The sequence below is a fragment of the Temnothorax nylanderi genome, unplaced genomic scaffold (genome assembly GCF_030848795.1).
Source record: "Temnothorax nylanderi isolate EJ_2023f unplaced genomic scaffold, tnyl_v1.0 TNYL_tig0073_pilon, whole genome shotgun sequence".
Classification (NCBI taxonomy): Eukaryota; Metazoa; Arthropoda; class Insecta; order Hymenoptera; family Formicidae; genus Temnothorax; species Temnothorax nylanderi.
The window spans coordinates 621359-645181 of NW_027249135.1; the positions used below are offsets into that span (position 1 = coordinate 621359).

At 43.4% G+C, this 23823-nt stretch overlaps 2 protein-coding genes across 2 annotated transcripts in view; one reads left to right on the forward strand and one right to left on the reverse strand.

Moving 5' to 3' along the window:
- Positions 1-10921, forward strand: part of Px (MAP7 domain-containg protein plexus) — an 85177-nt gene extending 74256 nt beyond the window's left edge. Inside the window, exons 10-16 of the mRNA XM_071709014.1 lie at positions 1787-2031; positions 2185-2343; positions 2454-2596; positions 5559-8039; positions 8114-8320; positions 8510-8884; positions 8971-10921. Coding sequence (XP_071565115.1) covers positions 1787-2031; positions 2185-2343; positions 2454-2596; positions 5559-8039; positions 8114-8320; positions 8510-8884; positions 8971-9170 — 3810 coding nt within the window. The 3' untranslated portion in view covers positions 9171-10921. The remainder of the gene's footprint in view (positions 1-1786; positions 2032-2184; positions 2344-2453; positions 2597-5558; positions 8040-8113; positions 8321-8509; positions 8885-8970) is intronic.
- Positions 10922-12037: 1116 nt separating this feature from the next.
- On the reverse strand, positions 12038-22506 carry LOC139774068 (probable peptidoglycan muropeptide transporter SLC46). Its single transcript, XM_071709015.1, has 6 exons — positions 19941-22506; positions 16304-16405; positions 15321-15458; positions 15101-15184; positions 14337-14493; positions 12038-14194 (listed from the first exon to the last, which is right to left on the reverse strand). Exons 1-6 carry the CDS (start codon positions 20950-20952, stop codon positions 13990-13992), a joined length of 1698 nt encoding a protein of 565 aa, XP_071565116.1. The 5' UTR covers positions 20953-22506; the 3' UTR covers positions 12038-13989.
- Positions 22507-23823: the final 1317 nt, after the last annotated feature.

Sequence of the window (23823 nt, forward strand, 5' to 3'; positions counted from 1 at the left end):
CCCTCTTTCTCGGCCTCTCTCGCTCTCGGGACAGAAGTGCATCCGTCTCGAAACGCGAACAAAGGTACCCTCGACCTCAGACTCGGTGGTCCCCATGATCGGAATAATAAGCGGCCGCTTAGGTACATAGCGGGCGCGGCTGAGAAAAATCGTTGACATCGGCCGTCTTTGGCTCCTTCTCCTTTGCGACGTGAACGACGCGTTTCTTTTTCCCTTTTTTTTTCTCTTGTACGGTTAGGCTGACGAAGAATATCGTAAATGGATATGGAAGAGCACGAGCCAAAGGAGGGTGCATATATTTGCGTTCCTCGGAATTTTTTGGATTTGCTTCTGCTGATGACGCGATTTATTTCACCGCATTACCGAGAACTATTGCAATATACGCAGAAAATTTCTGAAGTTGTGCGCACCTTCTGCGAGTCACGTATGTTACAAATCGCACGGGAGAAAGTCTGTGTACGCGCGACAAAATATTTTTCGATTCACTCAAGGCGGAAATTATCTCGGCAGAAATTCAATTCGAAGCTTAGCGACCTGAAAATATGTTGGGAAATTAAAAGATTTTAATAGATGACTTTTCATCCGATTTTTGTGCGGCGGAGTGCCTGTAATTAAGAGAAAGCGTGTGAATTCCGGAACATCCTGCGCGTGATATCTCGGGCTATTCTTCAAGAGTAATTGCTACCGGAAATTAATGCCCTCGTCATCAAAGGCGAAAGTGTCGAAGTGGGATAAAATTACATCTGCCGAATGGCGCGGTAGGAATGATTTCGGAGGCATGCGAATCAAACGGCTTCGAAAGATTGCGAAGTGTCAAAGGCTCGGAAGTAGATCGAAAATACGGCCAATCTCGGGAACGAAATGAAAAAAGTGGTTACTCTAGCGGAAAGAGAATAAGGTAGCTCCAATTCCCCGATAATCGTAGAGATCAAAGATCCTTTTCCTACCTCGACTGTATATCGTCCGCGCTATTGCATTGCAAATGTGAGACTTTTCCGAGCCTTGGCTCCCGCTGACAATCTGGGTTAAGTAATCCGAACTGAGTGGTACGTCTCCCCTTTTTTTAGCTTCGTCTTATTTACAATGTAAACAGAAAAATTCAAATTTCCTGTATATCGCGTCGTCAGCAGAAGCCGACCTTCCTCTTGGATAAACGGAAATGAGATTTTAAAAATAATCGGATGAATCGCCTGAGTTCAGAAATCTTGCAAAGCCCGTCGGACCGATCTGCCTAACGTTATTTAACATTTGTCTGCAATAGTGAATTTTTTGTTTTGTTATTTTGGATCGTCCGAAGGTACGCATTGTTCCTACCAATTTCCATGACGAAGTCATCCGAGCGGCAATTCATTGCCGGTTCGGTGCACGACTTCGTTACAACGCCCGGCAATAAACTGCGAGACCGCTCGTAGCGTCTAAGTGGCGGAAGAGACTATAAGCTGAAGAAAATTTCAGGCAATTTGCGTCTTCGTCTAACGCCTTCCAGGAAATCGTCTTGGAAATATTGTTAACTCTCGGAACAAAACCGTGCCTTGCACTAGATCATTTTTCCCACGGGTCACAGTACTCGCGCATTTTTTTTTTAACTCTTTAGTTCGATAAAGCGCGATACATCATCTGTTATTTTGAAGACTAAGTGTGAAACGCATGAATTATTCAGGTGTATTAAAGAAACCGCGTTATCGAGCGTTATCGATTACATCGTCCAATTGCCGCGAAAAAAAAAGGAAAAAGCATACGTGTCTGCCGCATGGACTAAGGAGTGTCGTTAAATTTATTTTTCTAGGAGAGATCAACGCACGAACGAAGACCTGAAGAAATTCCCTCCTTGTATACAACTGCCAGACCCGTTGAAACCAGCAAACACAGCGTAACTGCCGCGGCTACCGAATTGCTGGCTCGTTCCGGTTTTCAGCCGTATCGGCCCGAGCACCATCCGGCCCATCCACCGGCATTCGCCTTGGACCCCGCGACCTATGGCGCCTATCATTCCGGTCTCTATCCACCGCCGCACCTGCCGCACGCTTATAGGTAAGCAACAATATTGCTTTAACCGTTTAGCATTGTCAAAATAGAAAAAGAGAATTGAAGAATTTCACATTTTCCTCTACTATCAATCTCTAAAGTTTTTCTTTCTAAAGTTTTAGCCAAAGTTTTAACTAATTCCGTGTGTTCTTATCGCAGATTAGAGGAACAGTTGTACTTCGAGCGATGTGGAATGATAAGACCGCAGTTGTTTCCGGGACTGCCATCGTATCCTCTGTACGGACTGAGATACAGTCCCGATATGCTTCCTCCGCCGCCCGCCTCCCTGGGCCTCATGTCTCCCGTGATGCACGAACGGTAAGCAAAAAGATTCAGAGAGAGAAATAGAAAGAAGAAGAATCGTTGAGCGAGCGTTCGGGAATGCCGAACTTCTTCATTAACGCCGCGGTGCGGTTCTCCTTTTTCAGACTGAAGCTGGAGGAGGAGCATAGGCGGCAAGTACGGGAGCAGGCTGCAATGCGGGAGGAGGAGGAAAGGAGAAGAGCAGCGAGAAGTTCTGCTCCCGCTGCCCCGGGACCCGCGCCTGCCCCTGCATCCGCCGATACTGCAGGTGAGCGAGTCGCTCCACCCCCCACTGCCTTTCATTAAAACAAAACAAAAAAAAAGAAAAAGAAAGAGAGCGTCGATCGAAGCGCAATCGTGATCCGTCGTGCGATCACTCGTTAAGGCGCGCGAGCTCGTTCTGTCTTTCTTTCTTCTTTTCCTTTAAGAAGTTTTCTACGGCGCAGAAGTAACCGCGTGAATTGTCGCGTATTTCTTTCATATGGCCATATCCAGTTTAGTAATTTAGTTAGCATTTTCTCGAAGCGGTGCCGAGAACAGAATCTGCATTATCTATATAAATTGCTCGTTTGACACGCGCGCACGTTGTTTTGTTTAATTTAATCCCCCCTTCCGAGAACGAACTCGCTAAGAGAGATCGTATTCTCAGCGGCGATCGTCGTTCACTCGGCGTTCGAATGACCTGTATTGCGAGCCAAAGTTCTGTAGATAGACGGACTGGCGGCGCGAGCGAGGAGAAGTTGTTGTAGAAATATGACTGTGACCTCGAGAGAATTCGAAGAGAAAAGAAACAAACGGAACAAACAACATACTACGCTTCTAATTTTAATCTAGACTTAATGAAAGTTATAGTCATAGTTATACTCTCGTTTCTTACGCAGATAGCGTTGATATCTTTTAGATAAACACGCGATTTGGAGCCGGAACAGAGTTGAAGGTGGATAAAGTATACGTTGCGAACAAACGAACGTCGAACGAGCGATTGCGAACCTTTGAAATATTCGTTAGCGTTCAGTTCTGGTCGCAAAGTGATCACATCAAAGAAAGTTTAACTTGATTTCGCGTTTGCTTTACTTTCGTTGTTCGTTCGCTTAGTATATACCCATCTTAACAATGTCGCCCTTCGGCTCGACATTAAATTGTCAAAAGTGGGCTTGGTGGCAAAAAAATTATTACTCATCTTAGTTCGATCCGAAATACGAACGAAATTATGGACGCAATCCAATTTTCCGAGACCCGATTTAGTTGTTTTTTATTTGCCTATTTACGGACCGAAGTCAGACTTATCTTCTGCTGTCGCTTTTTGTTAATGTCATGTTAACAGTAAGTCGGCCTTCGGTCGGCTATACACCTGTTGTGTACACGACGTTCTTTGCATACGTGTTTCAAATCTTTTTCGTGGTACTCGAATGTGAAACCACTTACTGTACGACGGCAGGTTTGTTATGTAGTTAATCGTTTTTGTAGTTAATAACAGCGAAACCTAAACATAAGAGTGCACGCCTTCTAAAGAAAAGGATTTGTTTAACTTCAACGTTGAGTTTCATGAATACTTATAATTAATACTAAAAAATTAGGTGTCCTGAAATTGACGGTAATTCCCCAGTTACAGGAGATATTATATATTAAATGGAAAGATGACTACTGTTATATACGATAAACGATATATTTAGATTATTTTCAATTTTCTTGATATCAAGTTATATTTTTTTCTTTATATATTATTATTGTTAAGATATGTGAGTAAAATTGTATATTTATTGATATTCTATGATTTGAGCATTCATTTATTTGTTAATATTTTTTATTAGGTATCATAAAATTAATTTTTTATTAATTAGAATCGTTAAACAAATGATTCATGTTTTGTGGAACGAAAAACACATTTGATTATAACATAGTCCACATAATGCACGTGCATATGTGTGGCTAAACATTTATAATTTCAAGGCGTGGACTTAGGTAGGTGCGTAAATGCTACAATTTAATAGACTAATTATTTCGATACCAAGTGTTCTTTTATCAGGCGCCATGCACTCTTGCGTTAGTTCCCGCAACTGTTTTAGAAATTTTGCAATTAACCAATTAATGTCAACATAGTTTCCCTTAATTGTATGGTAAACATATTGCTCCTCATACTGACTGAATCAACCGATGTATATAAACTTTATCATACATGTTCCTTTATCAAAATTACACCATTTTTATATATAATTTATTATGTAAACATGTATATTTGGACTACAAATGAAAATAAAACTTGCAGAAGATATGATTGCAATTTTAGTGGACTTAGAATTCTTGACCCTCAAATCATTTTCTGAAACAGTTTTGGGGAAGATTCCGTAATTCGTAGTCCGATTACTTTAATAATATATATATTTTACTACAATTATTATGAGAAAAGTACACTCGCTACTATTAATACTAAGAGCAACGATGATAGCGATTGCCCCGATAGTTTAGAGAGAGAGACAATTGGTTTATTTTTTTTTAATTTTTTTTGTTTATTGAAAATATGACAGTAATCATCCCCAATACTTCGATGCGAATATATTTAAGGATTTTTTATAGCGCTGGAATAATTAAGCGAAATGAAAGGTAAGTTGGAATAGATGAACTAATAATTACGAAATAAATTCGTAAAATTCCACGTTGCATACCGCCATTCTGTATATTAATTGCGCAGGCGTTTTTGTCATCATTTAATGCGTAGTCAATTTATTGCGGCCATTAATTAGAAATATTGTTAAAAAGCGATATAATTTGGTCGACATAAATCACAGCAAACTTTATGAAACTTATAAGCTCGAGACAATAAAAACAATCACAAATATTTTCTTAACGCTTCTCCTCGCGCGCGAACTTATCATAAAAACTTATCTAAAAATATGACAAAACATTTCAACCATATTGAGATGAAAGCAACTACATTTTATACTAGATATGCTGAAGATATAGAAAGTTTTGGCTTATTTACACGAGATGGTGAAATCTGGCTATAGCGATATGTTGCATTTTCTTTATCCTTCAAAAAATCTTTCACAAAATAATTTTCTCTTCGGTCTCGTTTCAAACTTGAAAATTATTTCATAAGTGACAATGGATCTTGTACGTACAAAGCATGTTTACAAACAATACAAGGAAGATTACAACGTATTGTCGTGGCCAAGATTTCTTTCATTGTAGAGTGGAAGATCATCAAGCACTGTGTTCGGGATTTGTTCCAGCTAGGAAGCCGACCATAGCGGCTCAGATGCATAGCGACCGGGACCGAGAACGCGACAGTAGAGAACGACAGAGCAGTAGTGGTGGTAACAGCAGTAGCAACGCCAGCAACACTTGTGGGAACAGCACCAGCAACACTGGTAACTCCAACAGCAACATCAGCGGACCCGCCGTTAGTGTCGGTAGCAATCACCACCAATCCCGAAAAGAGGAGCAACAGTCCTCCGTTCCTTCGACTGCACCACCACCACCGCCTCCCGATCCAACAGCAGCAGCAGCGGCAGTCACCATCTACCATCCTCGTCTGCCACCCTTCCCCAGTCCAGCGGCAGCCATCGGACCGACCCTGGGTTCCACTTCTATATGCTCCGCCAGTTCTGCGCCCATTCCGCCTCCCTTGGGTTCCACTTTGCCCCCTTTGAATCTTGGACCGCCACCGCCGGCGGCTATAAGCTCGGCGCCGATCTGTCCGCCGATACCTTCCATCCCGTCCTTGACACCTGGTGTCATAGGACCACCGCCGCCACCTCCGCTGTCCCTAGGCATGTCCCTTCCGCCTATCATCTCCATTCCCTCTCTTCACTTGCCCCCCGTGCCGTCGAGTACCATTCATTCTAGTCAGCACACGATAATGAGCAGCGCGACTACCACGGTCACCAGTTCCATTTACCATCAACAGCAGCAACATCAACAGTCCTCGTCGCAACAGCAGCAGCAACATCAACCACGCGCGAACAGTACGAGCGGTACGACGAGTTCTTTGCCCGGTGCGATGACTACGCACGCGGTGCCGACGCCGCCCAACAGTTCTTCGTTGAACTCCATGAATCACATGGCGCATAAGTCCCCGCCGTTGTCCCACGGTGTTCATGTACCCAGAAGCAAAGAACCGCCGACAAGTACGACGACCGCGGGGACGTTGCCTACGACTGCGACCATGACTACCACAACAAGCACCACGACAACGTCGCAGCCGGCTTTCGTCAGGCCCTTCGAGGACTCGTTCCGCTCTTCCTCGACAAAGACGCAACAGAGGCATTCGATAATGAACAGTCATAATCACAGTATAGTCAATCAGATCGGCCATCACGAGCCATCATCCTTGAAGACTTCGTCGATGACGCCGATTACTTCTCAAACCGTGGGTAGTCAGGTGATACAGGAGAATTCCTCGATGGATAATAAGTCTATGAGCAGCCAACAAACGATTTCCCAACCGATTCCAACCTATCCATCACCTCAACAGTACCATCATCCACATATACCCGTCTCACACGTGCCAAGTCTCTACAAACCGCCGCATTTCTCAACGTCGTCGTCGTTGTCGTCACCTCATCAGCAGCATCATTCTCAACCCAAGCTCAATGTACCAACGATAAACACTAGCAACAGCAGTCATAGCAGTAGCGGCGGCACGAGCGTCATTAATTCGACTAATTCGAATATCACAAAGCAACAGAACGCGCATCACGTCGGCGAGTCTCATCAAACGACGACCACGATGACCTCGCGAAATGATAGCGCGACTAATTGTGTTTCCAGCGAGAAGACAATGACCAACATCAGTTTCAGTGCTAACACTCAAGTCAGTGGCGGTAATAAAATTGCAAATAATACAAACGCGCATCATAAAAGCAATTCGGACGTCACGGCGAAAGACAACAAGCTGAACGCGGGCAACGAAAAGAGCGTGAGCGAGAATATAATCAGGCAGCCGCAGTTGCCGAATCAGAATCACGTCGCGACAAATTCGCTCCAGGAAAAAACCGCGATCCCGCATCTGCCTTATGAACAGCAGGGAAAAAATTCGAAGCCCTTGCAACCGGTGAACTACAACCTCGGCGAAAAGGAGGGCAAGAACGAAACCGATTGTACCTTGCAATGCGATCAGAACAACGTCTTGTCCACATTACCGTTTCAACCGAACTTTAAGTTCAGCATAAACGACATTGCGCAGAAGCCGATGGACACGACGCAGCTGATGCAGAGCATCAAGTCTGAGAAGGTGTTGCGCACTTGTCAGAATGTCTCCAATGTGCTCTTGCAAATCCCGAAGTATCAGGAGAAGCTCCTCAACTTCTCGACGAGCAACAACGAGCTAAAGACGACCGCGTTTTGCTTTACCGACAAGTGCAATAATTTGACTGAGATTTCCGTGAAGTGCGAATCAGCGGTACTAAACGTGCCTGACCTCAGCAAAGCCCTGGGCAAGCAGGACGTCACCAATAGCGAAAAGTCCTTCTTGATGCCTGAGATGCCGAAGGAGCTGATGACGTCGTCCCTCGATCTAGCCGAGAAGAGGCGTAAGCGGAGGAGGGAAAAGAACACGGGCGTCTCGTGTAGCTCTGACTCGGAGGGCGAGGAGGAAACCAAAGACGTGGATCTTTGGATCACGAAAGGTCCGCCGGCCAAGCTACAATATTCGGAAGACAAATTGGCCTTCCTAGCCATGTTTGGACTGACTACCCTGACTATTAGGAACGGTAAGAAAATAATCTTCTTTGTTACGTTTCTTTACGTTGAATTTACTGAATTGACATTATCATTATTTTTACAGAGATAGAATTGTGTAAGGTGGAAAAAAGATATAAATTGAATCCCGATCCACCAGAACTACCTCTGGAAATAGAACCTGCAGTGGAGTCCATCTTACCGATTCCGCGTGAGCATCCGGATGTTTTGCTTCACACGCCAGATTTCGCGCCAAAAGTTGGCTTTCTCAGGACCATAGGTCTCGATATTATGCCTCCGAATAAAAGAGATGGTAAATATATTATCAATCAAATTTATATAATATTGAAATTTATATAATATTAAAATTACAGATATAAAAAATTCCATAGTTTTCTACTGTACTAGAATGCATTATTCTATTTTTTGTATTAACGATATTTCTTCTATGAGATATAATAATAAACGAGACACTTATTTCAATTGCAATTTGTGATTGCAGAGGCAGAAGTGACATGGCAGTACGTCCTGGCAGATCGCAAGAAACGGAAAAGCGCGAATTCCGTTACTGCCTACTGTGAAAGAATCGCCAAAGTTTATTCTAGGAATCCTCCAGCTTTACCAAAATCAGCTCAAAAAATGCGTCTTCTGGACAGAGTTAAAGTGAAACATACTCCGGAACGACCACCACCGCTACCACCCTTGGGTCCGAAGTATTATTCCACTTTACCTATGCCTGGTGAGAATGGTGTGAAGCAACATTGTAAAGCTATAGACAGCGATATAGACATCGCCGACGAAATGAGTGAGAAAAGGGAAAAGCCAAGGTGGACTGGAATCGTGGATGTTATGTTCGCCTACAGCGAGTATTTGAAAGGTGAGCTTCCTATCACATATAATTAACACATGATACTCATACGATACAATGTAATAATGTGGGCATGTATTTCCTATCACTTACAGAAAAAACATTGGAGAGGAAGATTCTGACAAGCGAAAAATCAAAACTGATGACACAGTCCGACAACTTACGTTCTGAGACTTCTCAGTTAGATCGGAAGCTCTACGAGCTCCTGTCCGCCAGAACAGCACTTGATTCCGAGAGGCGAATTCTCAGCGAAAAAATCGAGAGGATCAACGCACTTGTTAAGAAGCTTAGATAGCGTTGCGTAACGCACAACACGGAAACTCATTCATCTGTGATATTATCAGCGGGTTAAGGGCCGTTAGCGTGTAATACGCACTGGTAAACGTAACACTTAGATAAGTAATGGTTAAGGACAAACTCTTGAGTGACCAAATGTACAGCGATCCTTCGTATTGTTTTGCGTACTTTATTAAATAATATAAAACGCGCCCCCTTCTTTGCCGTCGACGATCGATCGTGTGGAGAAAGCGGAAACCTTCGGCTCCCGGCTGGTCCACAGAAGGCAAGCGATCGCGTCCGGCTTGAACACGTTACCGCACTAATTAATAGATATTATTTTTCGCATACGTCGCTCGACATCGGCGAGTGTGCTGATCTTTAATCATAAACGCGGAGTCATATCAACCGTACCTTACAAGGATGTGTATAAAGCTCTAATTGTACAAATCGAATTGTATCCCATCCGTGGAAAGGCAGTTTTTACGACCGCGAATAAAAGGACGAAGGCTTTCTAGTTCTACAACTAACGGCTCTTACACTCCAAGCATAAATAATTGTAATTTGTATCATATTTTAATGAGAAAAAAATAGACAAATCGTGTAACTTATTTTATTCTGCGTAATGTGGACTTTAACGTCGAGTACTTGGGGAAAAAAAAAAATACAATGATATATCACGCAGTTTGTATGTCGACCGATTGATAAAGCGATGGAGAGGACATTGTATAAGATCGAAAGGTGGCATCGACTATATCGGACTGGCAGTATCAAGAAACCGCTTGCATGCAACAGCGACTACGTCCTTATTTTTACGTTTAGCATAGTAGCGCGTGTGGTGAAACAGATTTAATCGATTTGAATCGGATCGTAATAATCGACAGGTAAACGAGCACCGGTTGCGTATCCGGACACGAGGAGGGAAAAAAATTCAGACGTTTTACGCGAGTTTTTGCGTTTTGATTCACAAAGCAACGTTATAACGACACGGGGAACTCTAGTCTACAGACGTGCCCAGGCAATACGGGGAAGAAAAAGGTACGCGCGCCGATACGCATAAGATCAGAATAGTGAGCAGTCCTTCCTTTCGAACGTGTCCACGCCGTTCACCGTAATGAGCACGAAGGCCAGTGAAGATACGGGGAGGAGCGTTATTAACGTTGTATAACAACAACACTGCGGTACTTAGATAATGCGACTTAATTTTTAAAGAAGAAAAAAAATGGGAAAGAATAAAGATAATCGTGAGACTTCGCGCGGAGCACATTCCAGGTAAAAAAAAAGCTTGTTGCCCGACCGTCAACATTCCAACGCGTCACTTCACCGACAATCGAATTCTGGAACTCGACGCGAGTCGAGTGGCGAACCAAATTTGAAAAGCAAAAAAAAAAAAAGAAAGAAGCCGATCGCACTGTTGGTTTTTCTTTTCTGGCGCGTCCATGTCGCGTAAATGCGCTCTACCTTTCGCACCTCGGTATCCCTAAAGAACTTGTCTCCCGCTCTCTGCTCTCCGAGCGCATCGTATCTCGTATCGATATAAATCGCACGCCGTAGAAAACACCACCCGCCCATACGGCGCGTGCGACAAAGCTACCATTTATAAGTTTCGCCGTTTCTGTTCATTGAGTGCCTAACATTTCTCCCTACATTTGTACATACCATTATTTTTATGTATTATGTAATTAACAAAGGAGGGACCGCGAGTGCGCGCCGGTCTCATTCTCAACTGGCCAGAACAAGAGCCTAGGAGTAAATTGTTGAAAACATGAACCACACGAGGAGTATTTATTTCCGTACCCTCCATCGTCCAAGCGTACCCCTTGCGAATTCAATCTTCGAAGATGGAACGAAACTTAGACCTCTGTGTATTTTTGTATTCTCGCAAGTAAAACTATTGTTTCCTCATATTTTTGTATCTTGAAATAATATTTTAGCGAATCACAGCATCTATGTTTATTACATTGCTTCGATCATGTGATATTTTCATGATTGTTTCAGTATCGAATTCATCTTTCGAATATGATTTCCGTTATAAGTCGATTAATTTGTTATGTTATTAATCAACTCATTTTTCTTACTTTTTTTTAATGGAAATGGAAATTAGGTACTGATGAAATAAGAATCCACCATGCGACGGTAGGTATATTTTTCTTGATATCGATAATTGCATCTTAACAACGATAAAGGAGACAGTTTAATTCGATAATTTTATATATTGACCATCTATATTATATATAATTATTAATTAATTGTGTGTATTTGATAGAACAGAATTACTCTACTAAGATATTCCTAATATAATCGTTCGAAAATTAACAAAACATTAAGAGAGTTTGTGGAAAATCAGACTCTCAAAAATCATTAGAAAGTTACTAGATATAAGAAATTGTTCAAATTCAGTAAAAGCTAATCATCAAAGCCAATCATCAAAAGATAATTGGTTGAAATATGAAATATGATCAGATAAAAGATGAGAGAAATTAAAACTTCAATCTTTGCAATTTCATGAATTCTAGTTTTATTTGCTGTTTTCTTACTTTTGTGCACATTATGAGCAAGATCTAGATAGGACGGGATAAATAGTAACTGTTGCTATATTTACAGTTTCAGTCTTTACAAATAATCACTGTAGGTATAATTTACAGCTGTACAAACGCAATAATGTGATTTACGTTCTTAACTCTTTATTGCGAAACTGTATGATTTTCATGTGGTTTATTACGGACGTCCCGAAAAGATTAAAGAGGGATAAGTGAATTAGAGCTGATTCCATTAAAACTTTATAATTTATGCGATTAGCACGATGCATAATAAGCATTAAATATAATTTTATTTAAAGCGAATCCAAAGTTACTTTTTTTATTAACAATTAACTGCATAGAAAACTTGCTGCTTATATCTCCCAACTTTATTGATATATGTCGAATGTAAAACAATGTCGAGATGTTTGTTTTTCGCATTACACGGTACGTAAAATAATAAATGGAAGATTATCCTGTAGTCTGACGCGAATTATAGATCGTCTAAAATGAGCTTAAGCATTAAAGCTTGTTATAAATACATAACTGTCGAGTTTGTCGGAATGCAGGCACGGAGAGCAATCGGTTTATCCTTCTTATCATTTAATTTTAATATAATCAGTTGATTTAATTTATTATTTATGTTATTTATTTATTATTTAATTAGATCCATGAAATTAACGTACGCAACCGATTTTTACATTCGTATATTATATATCTAATTAAATTATCGCACTTAAATTTATCACACACGAAATTACGGAATCTGTCTAAAAACTTAACGGGTCGTATAAACAACTGCTCTATGGAAAAAAATGTCAGATGTGGGAATTGTATGTGAAAAACATGTATTACGCTATCGGTAACAAATACATTTGCTTTATCAATTTTGGATTTATATTGTATACGCGTATACATTATAATTACATCTCAAAGTTTATATTAAACTCTACTTAAGATTGATAAAAAAAACGATTGTCTACACAAAGCTTTTTTCGACAAAATCTCTTAATCGCAATGTTATCACGCGATCAGCGTGCTTGTTACAAAATTTGCGCTAAAAAGAAAGTAGGATACATTTTTCTTTTGCAGGTTTGTTCTTAGTGCAGAGAAAAAGAGAGGGAAAGAGAGAGAGAGAGAGAGAGAGAGAGAGAGAGAGAGAGAGAGAGAAAATAGGAAACCGAGCTAATAATAATATATGTGATGCGCATATTCCTTTCACGCTGTCGTCGTAATCTGTTTAAGTACAGTTTGTACTAGTGTACCCGAAGTAAAGGATATATATATATATATATATAGATCATTAAATAAAAATTTGTATATCGTGTTTAACACTTTGTTAAAATACGATGCTTTTGTCGCGTGTAAATGATTTGTCGCTTTTAAACGTACTAAATTAAAAACGGTGAGAGATTTGCAAGGAATTACAACAAATTATATGTATAATATATTACATATATATATAACATATATTACATATAACTAAATGATTCATCTTAGGAAGGATTTTATTCCAAAGACATTGAAAACGGATATTTACTGTACGGTATTTATGTAGCAGACCAGTGTTTTCGTATTTGCTGAAAAACAAAGAATAATGTCCTTTCTGAGATGACTGCATTAGTTATATGTCGTCAAATCTTAAAAAGAAATAATCCCTTTTAACTCTTGTTAGGTACTATTTTCCACTAAAAACGTTAAATTAGAAATAAACTGGTAGTTATCCTTCATTCGGAGTATCTTTACCTCTTGAGAATACTTGAAATAAGATCTACAAGCTGCAGTAAGTGAAGTCATGGATGGCAAAGAGGAAGTCTCAATAAAGTGCTTTATTTACACCTTGATGCAGTATGAAGGTGATAACAGTTAGCAGTTGCGTAGGATTTGAGAAATGCCGTAATTCAGAAACCTAATTCATTCTCATGTACTAAAAACTCCGGAACAAGAGTTCCGGTTAGACTTCATTTTGGAGAACCGTTCTCCGCGTTACCTCTAATAATTTAAATTACTATCTTATTGTCTCATCTTTACTAAATATCGAAAGTCTCAAATTCAACTTTCTTGAAATGTGGTAAAAGAGATGGTTCACCGGAATCTTCGTACACCTTGAATTTCGACATACCGTTCGATCGGTATTTCCTAATAAAATGCCTTTGGTATCCCCCTCGTAAAGCAAATTCGCCAGCAACCTTTACCAGCAACGTGACCAGCATTCAGGCCCTAAGGTATCCCTTTTGGACCCTTATTTTTTTCTGATGAGGTATTATTGATGTATCGTACGTCTCCGTATTAAAAAAAAGGATCACGTAAATCGTGAGATCACAACTGCTCAGATTCGAAGGCCGCGTTATCTATGCCGTTCATCATCTCGGCCTTCTGCGCGCTCTTCTGTGCGTCCATGATCCGAGGGTTCGATGCCTTCAAATTATAATCTGTCGCCTCCTCGTTCTTATGATTCATCATAGCTTCGGGTTCCTTCTGCTCCTTCAGCATGCGATCCTTTCGGTGCTCCGTGTACAACCAGCTGAAGCAGTTAAAAAATACTATTGTAATATGTTACGCAATCGTAGCTGACAAACTTAATTCAAGTAATTTTTCATCGCGTTTGAATCGGATGTATCACGGAATGATCGCAGTATTTGGCGAATGAATCGGCGGATACTCACAAGAATGCAAACACCGCGGGCATTGTCATGCATCCTCCGGCGATGAAGAACGTCCCCGGAAGCGCTTTCATGGTCGCCGCGTAAATGGCGCTGTACATTGGCCCGTAAACAAGCGGCATCAGGGACTCGCACACGCCAAACAGCGAATTCACCTTACCTACGAAATTACATAACCGCGTCTTAACTTCGGAGCAGAGAATAAAAAATCGCGGGTTGGGTTTTCCTCGCCGTTAGGCCGGGCAGGAAGGCCTCGTTACGCTTTGTTCGCGGATGGAAAAATTAGCAGCATCGCCACGTAAATGTAATTTGGTGTCCAAATTATCCGATTTACGTGGTTCCGACACAGACGGTGCTTCGCGAGATAAAGATCAAGCTCGAAAAACCCTCCTAAGTGGCACTAAAGTATTAGTATAATGGTCGTATAATTCTTATATTTCAGCTCATTATAAAAACGCTCATTCTTTTATGCGCCTCTATGACGACTTCTTCTAAACACGACAGATATACACCGGATGGTGTGTCTGACGTTATCGCAGCTCAAGTATTTTTCCTACATAATTTTACACAGGAAACACGGAAACTCAATCAGCGAACTGATTGCTTCCAAGATTCTCGGTATGTTATATATGCTTCATGTGTATAATATACGAAGCTCTTACACATCTGCCTTATTTCTTTTTTCTTGAGATCACAAAACTATAGCATGAGAAAGAGATGATAGCGAATTAAAGGGGAACCATAATCTTTAATTTGCACCCTCTTACCGAGCTCGTCCGTGGGCACGAGCTTCGAAGCTATCGACCGCATGGCGATGAAAGACGTGCCGTTCACGATCTCCACGATAGCGGCTGAAACAGGCAATTAATCCGTTATTAGATACACTGTCGTCGGTACCGGGTGGTACCGGGACTGTAACTGTGATATATATATATATTTTATATACGTAGTTGTTACCCTGATGTTAGCCGTTTTAAAAAGACTGACCTACGTAGACCATCCAAGTGGACGTGGCGAATGCGTAAACGAAACTTGCTAAAATTTTACTCGTACAGCTCATTATACCCACGATCGCGTCGTCTATCTTGAGAATGTGACTGAAGATACCGACGGAGATCGCGGTACCTGTGACAGAAAAGAAATATCTTTCACTCTCTCGTGCGTGGCGAATCGCTGGACGATCACACGAATAACGATAGAGAATCAGTATAACGGACGAGCGCTGTAAGATCCTGCGTGTTCCGTTAGTCAAAGAAAAATGCGGGAAAAGTCGGATCGCGCGCGTTTGCAAAATTCGCGTAGACAATCGACAAATAGAAAGCTTTTGTCAAATAGAAAGTCAAACGGAAATACCGATACAGTATTCGAGTACGGCGAACGCTAAAGTATCATATCCGCGAGGCAACTACGAATTCTGAAATAGATTTTTATCTTGCACGCACGCAATTGGCGACTTGCCTTTCTATTGCAAAATATTCTTAATGTTCCTCTAATTTGTGTCGCCTGCGACACAGGAGATTGCATTTTCAAGGCAACTCCTGCCTGCCACGATTCACCGCCAGGATAAAAGCGATAGTCGGTGATTCCGCGCTCAGCAACGATGTTTATTCTTACGTAAGACACGTCTCCCGTTTGCTTTCATCGACCAATGAACGCAAAAAATCTTGATTAACCCGATGTGCATGTATGGCATCATTACGAGAATAGAACTAACGGGTACCCCTTCGAGTTGCGCGAAATGGCAAATGGCAATCGGAGGAGATTATCCGCACCGGCGCGGCGTCCGCGTTTCTACGCGTATAGCGGCGGGGAATATACACGTTTCTACTTCAAAATTAGCGGCGAGATCAATGAATGAAGCGGAAGAGTTCGTTACGGAGGATTTTACGAGCGCTCGCGTAAATTTCTTCTCTTTCTCTCTTTCCTCTCGCGCGCCATTAACGCGCGACGTTCTCAGGCGATTTTCTTACCGATCAGATTAGTTACCATGCCAAACGTGGAGAACATGCTGAACGTCACTTCGTTCCAGTTGTATCGGTACCGCATATAAAGATAGAGAACCGCCATTTCGCCTGTGAAAGAAACAGACTTGATAATACCACTCGCTTCTGTTGCATAATCGCCGTCTCTGCGTCTCGACAGGCATGATGAATCAATCGACGTGTGCAATATAATAAAAAGTTTGACCCGACCCGCATTAAATGATCCTCCGATCTATAAGCGAGAGACTCTAGCTATTAAGATTTTATATTTAATATTTATTCATTGAGCATGCTAACGACTCTCACGTATCACTTCTTCGCTTTGTGACGATGAATAGGCCTTTGCACAATGGATTCTCTCTCAGAACGTCAGTACTTAGAAAAATCTCAATTCGTGACGAGCTCGCTATTGTGTCACTCGTTATCGAATATTTATTCAGGATTCATTAACTACGTCAAGAATCTGACGGACTTAGTCACTCTTAATCAGCTTGCTCATAGGGGGACTACCCAAGGGGGACTTTTAAGATTTATAAGGTTTGATTTTTGCTCCAAGCTTCTCTGTTTGCGCTTTTAATTATAATTACTACACGCGCGGATTTGTAACGTATATATATACTTTGTCTCGGTACGTGAATAAACTATCGGTAATCACGGTTGACTTGCGGTAACATATCGTATTTTACGAGGCCATTATCGTGAAGTTTCACATTGTTATATAGGTACGGAGATATTTTGCAGATTCACCCAAGCGCAACGGTTCTCTGGTCAATTACAAACGATTTTCACGATTACATCGGCTGCAATTAGACCGACAATTGCTTCCGGTAGTAATGCCAAGTTAACTGCGAAGGTCAAACGCAAATGTTAGTATTACGTAAAATAATCCTCTTTTGCAAAACAGAGAAGACATTCATCAACGCGAGGGGAAGATGTACGGCTGTCAAAGATATATCTGAGTCTTCGTCATTTCGAAATGCACGCGCGTGCATTCCGGCAATGCGCGCGTTCTCCCATGAAACCAGCAATGGCATGTTTACACGATCGGCACGTAACGCGAGAAGTTACGGATTCCGTAATTCTTCCCGCATTAAAATTCGTCGCGCGTTCCTTATGCCGATACGGTATCCCCGACGCGACACACTCCGCGCTGGATTATAACGAAAATATAACTACCATATATAACGTAGTAGTCGTCGTCGCCGACTTTCACCGCGTATCTCCCTGACGAGCAAAGATCGTGAAATTACATCGTGAATATACAGCCACGTTCGGATCGCGATTAGCATAGGTGCTGACGTGAGATTGCGTACAAATAAGTGTGTCCATTAATATATTTTACACACGTACATTGAAATTTTGATATTAAATTATCATTAAGTACTTTACAGTATAATCTCTAAAAATAACATTCATTTGTCAATCTATTCGAAATTTTACATCTTTCTTATGCGTACTTTGTTATCGTATTTTGTTATCGCCGTATATTGAAACTAATGATATGCCAAGGCAAGTGTAATTTTCCTTATTTTTAGTCGGTAAGCGATGTATCGAATCGTAATTGCTATTCCTCGTCATTGTATTTCTCGTAATTAATACCAATTCTAGCAAAAGGTTATTAAAAAACGATATAACTTAAAGTGTAAATAATTGAACAAATCTCTGACGTATGGAATATTATTCTTACGCTCATTTAAAAAAGTTGTTTTATTCTCTACATCTGCAGCTCTCTGCCGAGTTTATGTACAGCTCCCGCGTGCTGGTTCGCGCTACAAAATTAAGCTGTCAGGACAAATTATCGCTCTTATGAGACGTCACCGAGCGGCTGTGACGACAATGAGAGAGTAACGTCGAGAAAAGTAACGTCTCGAGAAGAGTCTTACAGGTATATATCCGCGTTACGGCATTCGAAATCAGGAAGACGCCCATTACCACTGAAATTGTTATAAGCGTGACGACTGCCCGCGTCACTTAGCAGCTGGGGTAATGCGTGCTAATGCGTACCCAGACATTGTAACGACGGGGCTACCTATATAATTAAATTGTGACAAGGGCATCCGCGAAATGTGCTGGAATTGTGCGTCGTCGCCGCGTATACGAGCGCGCACGATCGCATTAAAGTCGCGATAGCGCGCTGTAACAAATGCACGCTAATTGAAAAATTGAATGATTCGTGTGGTCGCGTGCTTGCACGGGCTACTGGCAGAAACTGGAGGCTTTATTGTTGCCGATACCGTCCGGCATTAAGGCTCGCACGCTGGTACCGAGCGCTGCCGCTGTCCGTATCGGTATCGTAACTTTTCATTTACGAGCTCTTTGCGTACCGAGGCACGTACGTCTGTTGGAGAAAACTGCAAAAATAGATTTCGCCCGGAAACTGAAGGCGCGCGGCCTTCATGAAAACTTTTGCCGTATCGAAGCTTAATGGACATAACGAATGTTTGTTACTTTGTTTATCGATCTTTCGGCCTCTGCAAAGTAGATTTACGACGTCCAATACCATTGAAGATTTATCGCGCGATATCAAGAATTCCTTGGTACTTAAAAGGAAACACGTTGCACGTGAATATTTTATTAGCGTTTTAAAATACGCGAATTATTCACGTGTCCCAAGTAGCGTCGAAGTAGCGCTACACGTTTGCGCTCGTATAATAATGTGTGTGTCTAGTTTTGCCATATATCTTCTCTTACTTTCCCTGGCATACGATATATATTCACACCGTCGGACGTAAGTAATTACTAATGGGAATGCGCACAGTTACCGCAACGCGAGTAGCAAGATTAAACGAGAATTACAGGCAGTTTTTATCGTGCCACGGACGCACGTGAGAAATGACGGATGAATTTTATTTTCAATTCTGTTTTCCAGGGGTTTTACCGTTTTTTTCTCTATTTAATTGTACGCGAATTAAATGTGTTTGCATATTTGAGTTATTATACATCTCACGCGTCTGCTAGCTACTTATATAATGCGAGTAGATATTAATCGTAATAATTTCCGCTTAAAAGCGATTCAGTAAAAAGGTGATGCATTTCCATGAATATTTATTGCCATATAAATATATATAATTTTATAGTTTAAAATAAAGTTTTACAGCAATGATAGAATTATTAAATCGCACTGTTTTATCAATTTATTATTTACGTATTTGTAAAACCAAATTAAATTTATTTAGTTGTAAATTTCAATCGAAATTATATTGGCATCATTTTTCCAAATGATGACAACATCTCGAATTATACATATATTATAGTAAACATTTCGCAATAAAGTCCATTTTAGATGTAAATTCAGAATTCAGGGAAATTATTCTGCATTTAAGATATTAATTATCACATGGAACTTTTTATATATTTGATATTTGTCTATATCCTGATTCTTGAAATGTTTCTCGCATTACGCGACATATAAAATCATAAATAGAAATGTGTCCTGGATTTTGATGTGAGTTACAGATCATTTAAAGTGGACTCACCAGCAAAAACTTTTTCGCACAAAGTGCGAAGTAGTGCAGATGAGTATCGTTATTAACGAGGGTGAGACGTGTGCAACTGTCGAGTCCTGCTTAGCACTTGAGAAAATATTTATTTAAAGAATCACAATTCATTCGGGCCATTTACTCACCGTAAAGGGGTCCGATGACGACCATAATAATGACCATGAGCACGATGACCCTTTTCTGACGATTGTTCGCCCCTTTCTTGAACGCCACGCGAAACGTCTCCTCGACGTGCTTCAACGAGAAGAAGTCCAGAACAAAGGCGCACAACGAGGTCCGCTTTTTTCCCTCGCTCTGGAGGGATTTTTTCCGCGAGCGCTCCGTGAACGCCCTCGGCGGTTCCTTGATAACCACTAGGCCGTACACAAAGCTCATTACGTAACACACCATCGCGATGCTGAAGACACCGTAGAAACCCAGCTTCGTATACAGTATCCCCGACAGTGCCATGCCGATCGGTACGCCCAAGGATAGGAAGACGTTGGCCGCGCCGATCCTAAGCGTTCTCGACTCCACGGTCGTGATGTCCGCTATGTAGCTGAAGATACCCATGAACATGGTGAACCAGCCGCCGGTTAACGCGGGCAGCACCGATTCCAGCACGACCACCTCCATGGGCAGCTCGTAGAACCAGTAGGTGCAGGCGATGAGGGTGACGCTGCTGAAGAACTCGCCGATGATCGGCAAGAGCATGCAGGGCTTCCTCAGACCGGTGCGATCGCTCCACGCGCCCATGAACAGGATCAGGAGGGCCGGTATGGCGCTCTGCAGCGGCGTCTTCCAAGTCTGCATCCGCGCCACCATCTGCTGAACCGCGGTCTCCTCGGCCTCGTAGCCGGTGGTGTTCCTGGCGGACAGAGCTGTGCAGACCTCGTCCGGGTAGGCCAGGTTCACCCGGCACGCCTTCTCGAGGATGAGATTCTGCATGGCCAGCTGCGAGAGCACGCTGGGGATCACGTAGCACGCGACCATCGGCTCGACGGTGATGTTGCTGGTCAGGAAGGACCATTTCTGCCGGATGCTCATGGACTTCCAAGTGACGGCGCTGTCGGACTTGTCGGTCACGGGAATCGCCGCTTTCTTCTCCGGGGTGAGCCCCGCGGGCGTCGTACCGATCGTCGTCGTGATCTCGGACATGTTTCACGTCAAAGAAGAAACTGAGTCGAGTTGATTTCTCTTGGGGGGAGGAGCAGAGTCTCTTTTAATTGTCCGGGTGTACGTTCGGTTTAAGATCATCAAGCTGCCTGGCGCGGTTCCTCCGAGAAACGGAGCTCGCGAAAGCTCTTGTAGGCGAGCGGATTTCGCGGTTCAGGTCGCTCGGCGTGCGCCCGAGAGAAATCGCACGGTGGTGCCGCGACTCTCGGCTAATGCACCATCGGGCATAACGAGACGCAGCGAGGTTGTCCGTCTCCTTCCTTCGCCGGTCACCGCCAGCACCAGCGGAATACCCCGTACTACCACCAGTACCACCTCTTTCCCGGGCCGCGCTGTCACCGTTCGCTCACCGCGCTCTTTTCTATCGGCCTCCTGCAACGCGCAGCGAGCTGGTCCGCCTTCGTGTACATCCACCCAGGCACTAAGCACACGCGGTGGCCCCACACGGGGCAACGTCGCCGACGTTCGCGCTTAATCGGCTCCTCCGCGGTGCACGACACGCGGCTAATGCCTCCACGAGCGCGATCACCAGCGCTCCGGCGAGTCGCTTCCGATTCCGCCCCGCGGAAATTTTCGGGTCAAGGTCAGCCCCCCCGACGACGGTGCCCGAGGCCTCCGGGGGTCCTCCCGCCAGCGCGCCGCGCTCCCGGAATCCTATTCTTCCTCGGCGATCGCCCGGCTGGTCTCACTCGTTTTCCTTTCTCGACACGCGAAAAACATGGTGATCACCTTGACACGCGGGTGTCCACCGCGATGGAGCATAACGTGCCGCCTCGTGCGCCAAATCTTTCCACGTAGCATAGAGTCCAATCCAGCGGTCATTCATTTAAAACTCAGCATTGACATATTGATGAATGAACGACGCGTCATGATTATCGTGTTCATCTTCCTGCCCAGGGAATACTTGTTCTTACGTCGGCGAATGACGATCTTTTTCGGCTTCATGTACCTGACGATTCGACGATACATTGTTCCTTCTGCGTGAACGATCTAGATTCCCGCTGCTGATCCGCCAATTGCGCGTTACTACGTAGACGTTACTCGAGGGTTGTAGAAAGCGCGCCTACGGTGAATGATTTGCGCTGAGATCCCCGAAGTTTACCGTCACCGATCTCCCACGGTGCGAACGTCCTCGGGTCCGGATGATGTCAACGATTCGCAAGAGAGACTACTCACGAAACCGTACGATTACCTCGTGCGATCTCCGTTGCGTAAGCTTCTTTCACCGAGCGATCCATCCGGAGGTGATCGATCACGCAGCCTTCGGTCGTCCTTGACACGTTCCTCTCGTTGCGAAAATTCGTATTAGATGATGGTGGTTAATATCAGCCCGGCGTTATCCGAATGTGTTTCCTCTTCTATCAGGCGGGGAACTCCGAGCAGTCGCGTAAAGATCATTTTCGACTTGCCGCGCGAGACAAATTTTACGGAAACCACGTGAGAAACGCGAGAGAGATCGGTTTGGCTCCGAAGCGGAAATATCTTCGCCGGCGGCCGCGTCCGATGTCGACGATGTCGAACGGATGGCAACTGGTGAGCGTAAACAGGCAGCGTCGTCGAATCGCTGCCGCGCGTAACTCGACGAGGCGCTGTTAAATGTGACAATTCGTTGATAAAGTAATCACTACTACGCACGGTCCCAGCGTTCTACAGTCGGAGCCTATTTTAGACAGGGCCGTCCAAGTGCCCATTATCTGCGACGGTGAATTCAAAGCTATTCGCGCGGCTCGGCCTGACCGCTCCGGACCGAGCGGTCAGGCCGAGCCGCGGTTGCACCATCATCGCGGTTTTTCGCTGCAGGCCGCCTCGCGCGGATTTTCGCGCGGATGCTTCACCGTCGCCGATCATTGTCAAATTCCTCACGCGTTTAGCCCGTTTCGTTCGCGCGGATAAGCGCCTTGCCCCGGTCCTTCGACCGACCGGAGGCCTCGAGTCGAGTCCTCCGGCGTGGATCGCGAGATCCTCGAAGCTCGCGCGGACGCGGTAAGCGCGGGATCGAACAAACGAAAACCCGCAAGGTCGCATCCGAGCGACGAAAGACATCTAGAGGCGGCCCTGGCTTTTAAGTCTGACGTATGATGCCGTCAAGTGAGTAATGCTCGCAATTCCACAGCGATGCTTATAAAATATTCGATGCAGAGCTGTCACCGGCACCTCTCCCTCTCTCTCTCTCTCTCTCTCTCTTTCTCTCCCTCTCTCCCTCTCTCTCTCTCCCACTCTCTGTCTTGATATCCGACCGACGAGGGTGCGTCTGTGGTGGTCATTACTCAAGAGCCATCCTCGTCGGCCATCATGGCGGCCGTGCTTGCGGCGCGCGAGAGGTACGACTCTTTCGCGGTGACCAACTGGTTCGCTATGCTACGATCGGCAGCGCCGATCGACAAAAGCCTACTTAGTACATCGCGATAAATCGCCTATTGGCAGCAATAATTACCGGGGCCGACAAAGGTGTTTTATTTCGTTGCATTCTCGCTCCGCTGAACCGCTCGAGAATCATGGATTTTCAACTGGTAGCCGTGGAGCCAGTTAACGATTTCAATTCCGCGTCCAGCGCATAAAGCAACTTTCGATTTTTTTTCTCGCAGCTATCGAATTTAGTGGACAGAAACGATTTCTCCTGTTATGCGTTCTCATCGGAGCGATACGATCACTTTTAGGTCACCAATGTATTATTCATTTTCCTAGCTCATTTGCCTTGTAGGTGATTCCTATTTCGTCGTTGATAACGATTCAACTAGGTTGTTTTCTTCGTCAACATATTGCGCAGTATTATATCTATATTTTTATCTTTTAACAATGTAGCTAAAACACGAAGAGCATTTAAATTGGGAACAAACGAAATATGGAAAAAGA

Coding starts and splice junctions, on each gene's coding strand:
- LOC139774068 (XM_071709015.1), bottom strand. CDS start 20,952: ATGTCCGAGATCACGACGACGATCGGTACGACGCCCGCGGGGCTCACC. Junction 15,459..16,303: donor CATGGTAACTAATCTGATCG/GTAAGAAAATCG, acceptor TTTCTGTCACAG/GTACCGCGATCTCCGTCGGT. Junction 14,494..15,100: donor CGTGCCCACGGACGAGCTCG/GTAAGAGGGTGC, acceptor GTAATTTCGTAG/GTAAGGTGAATTCGCTGTTT.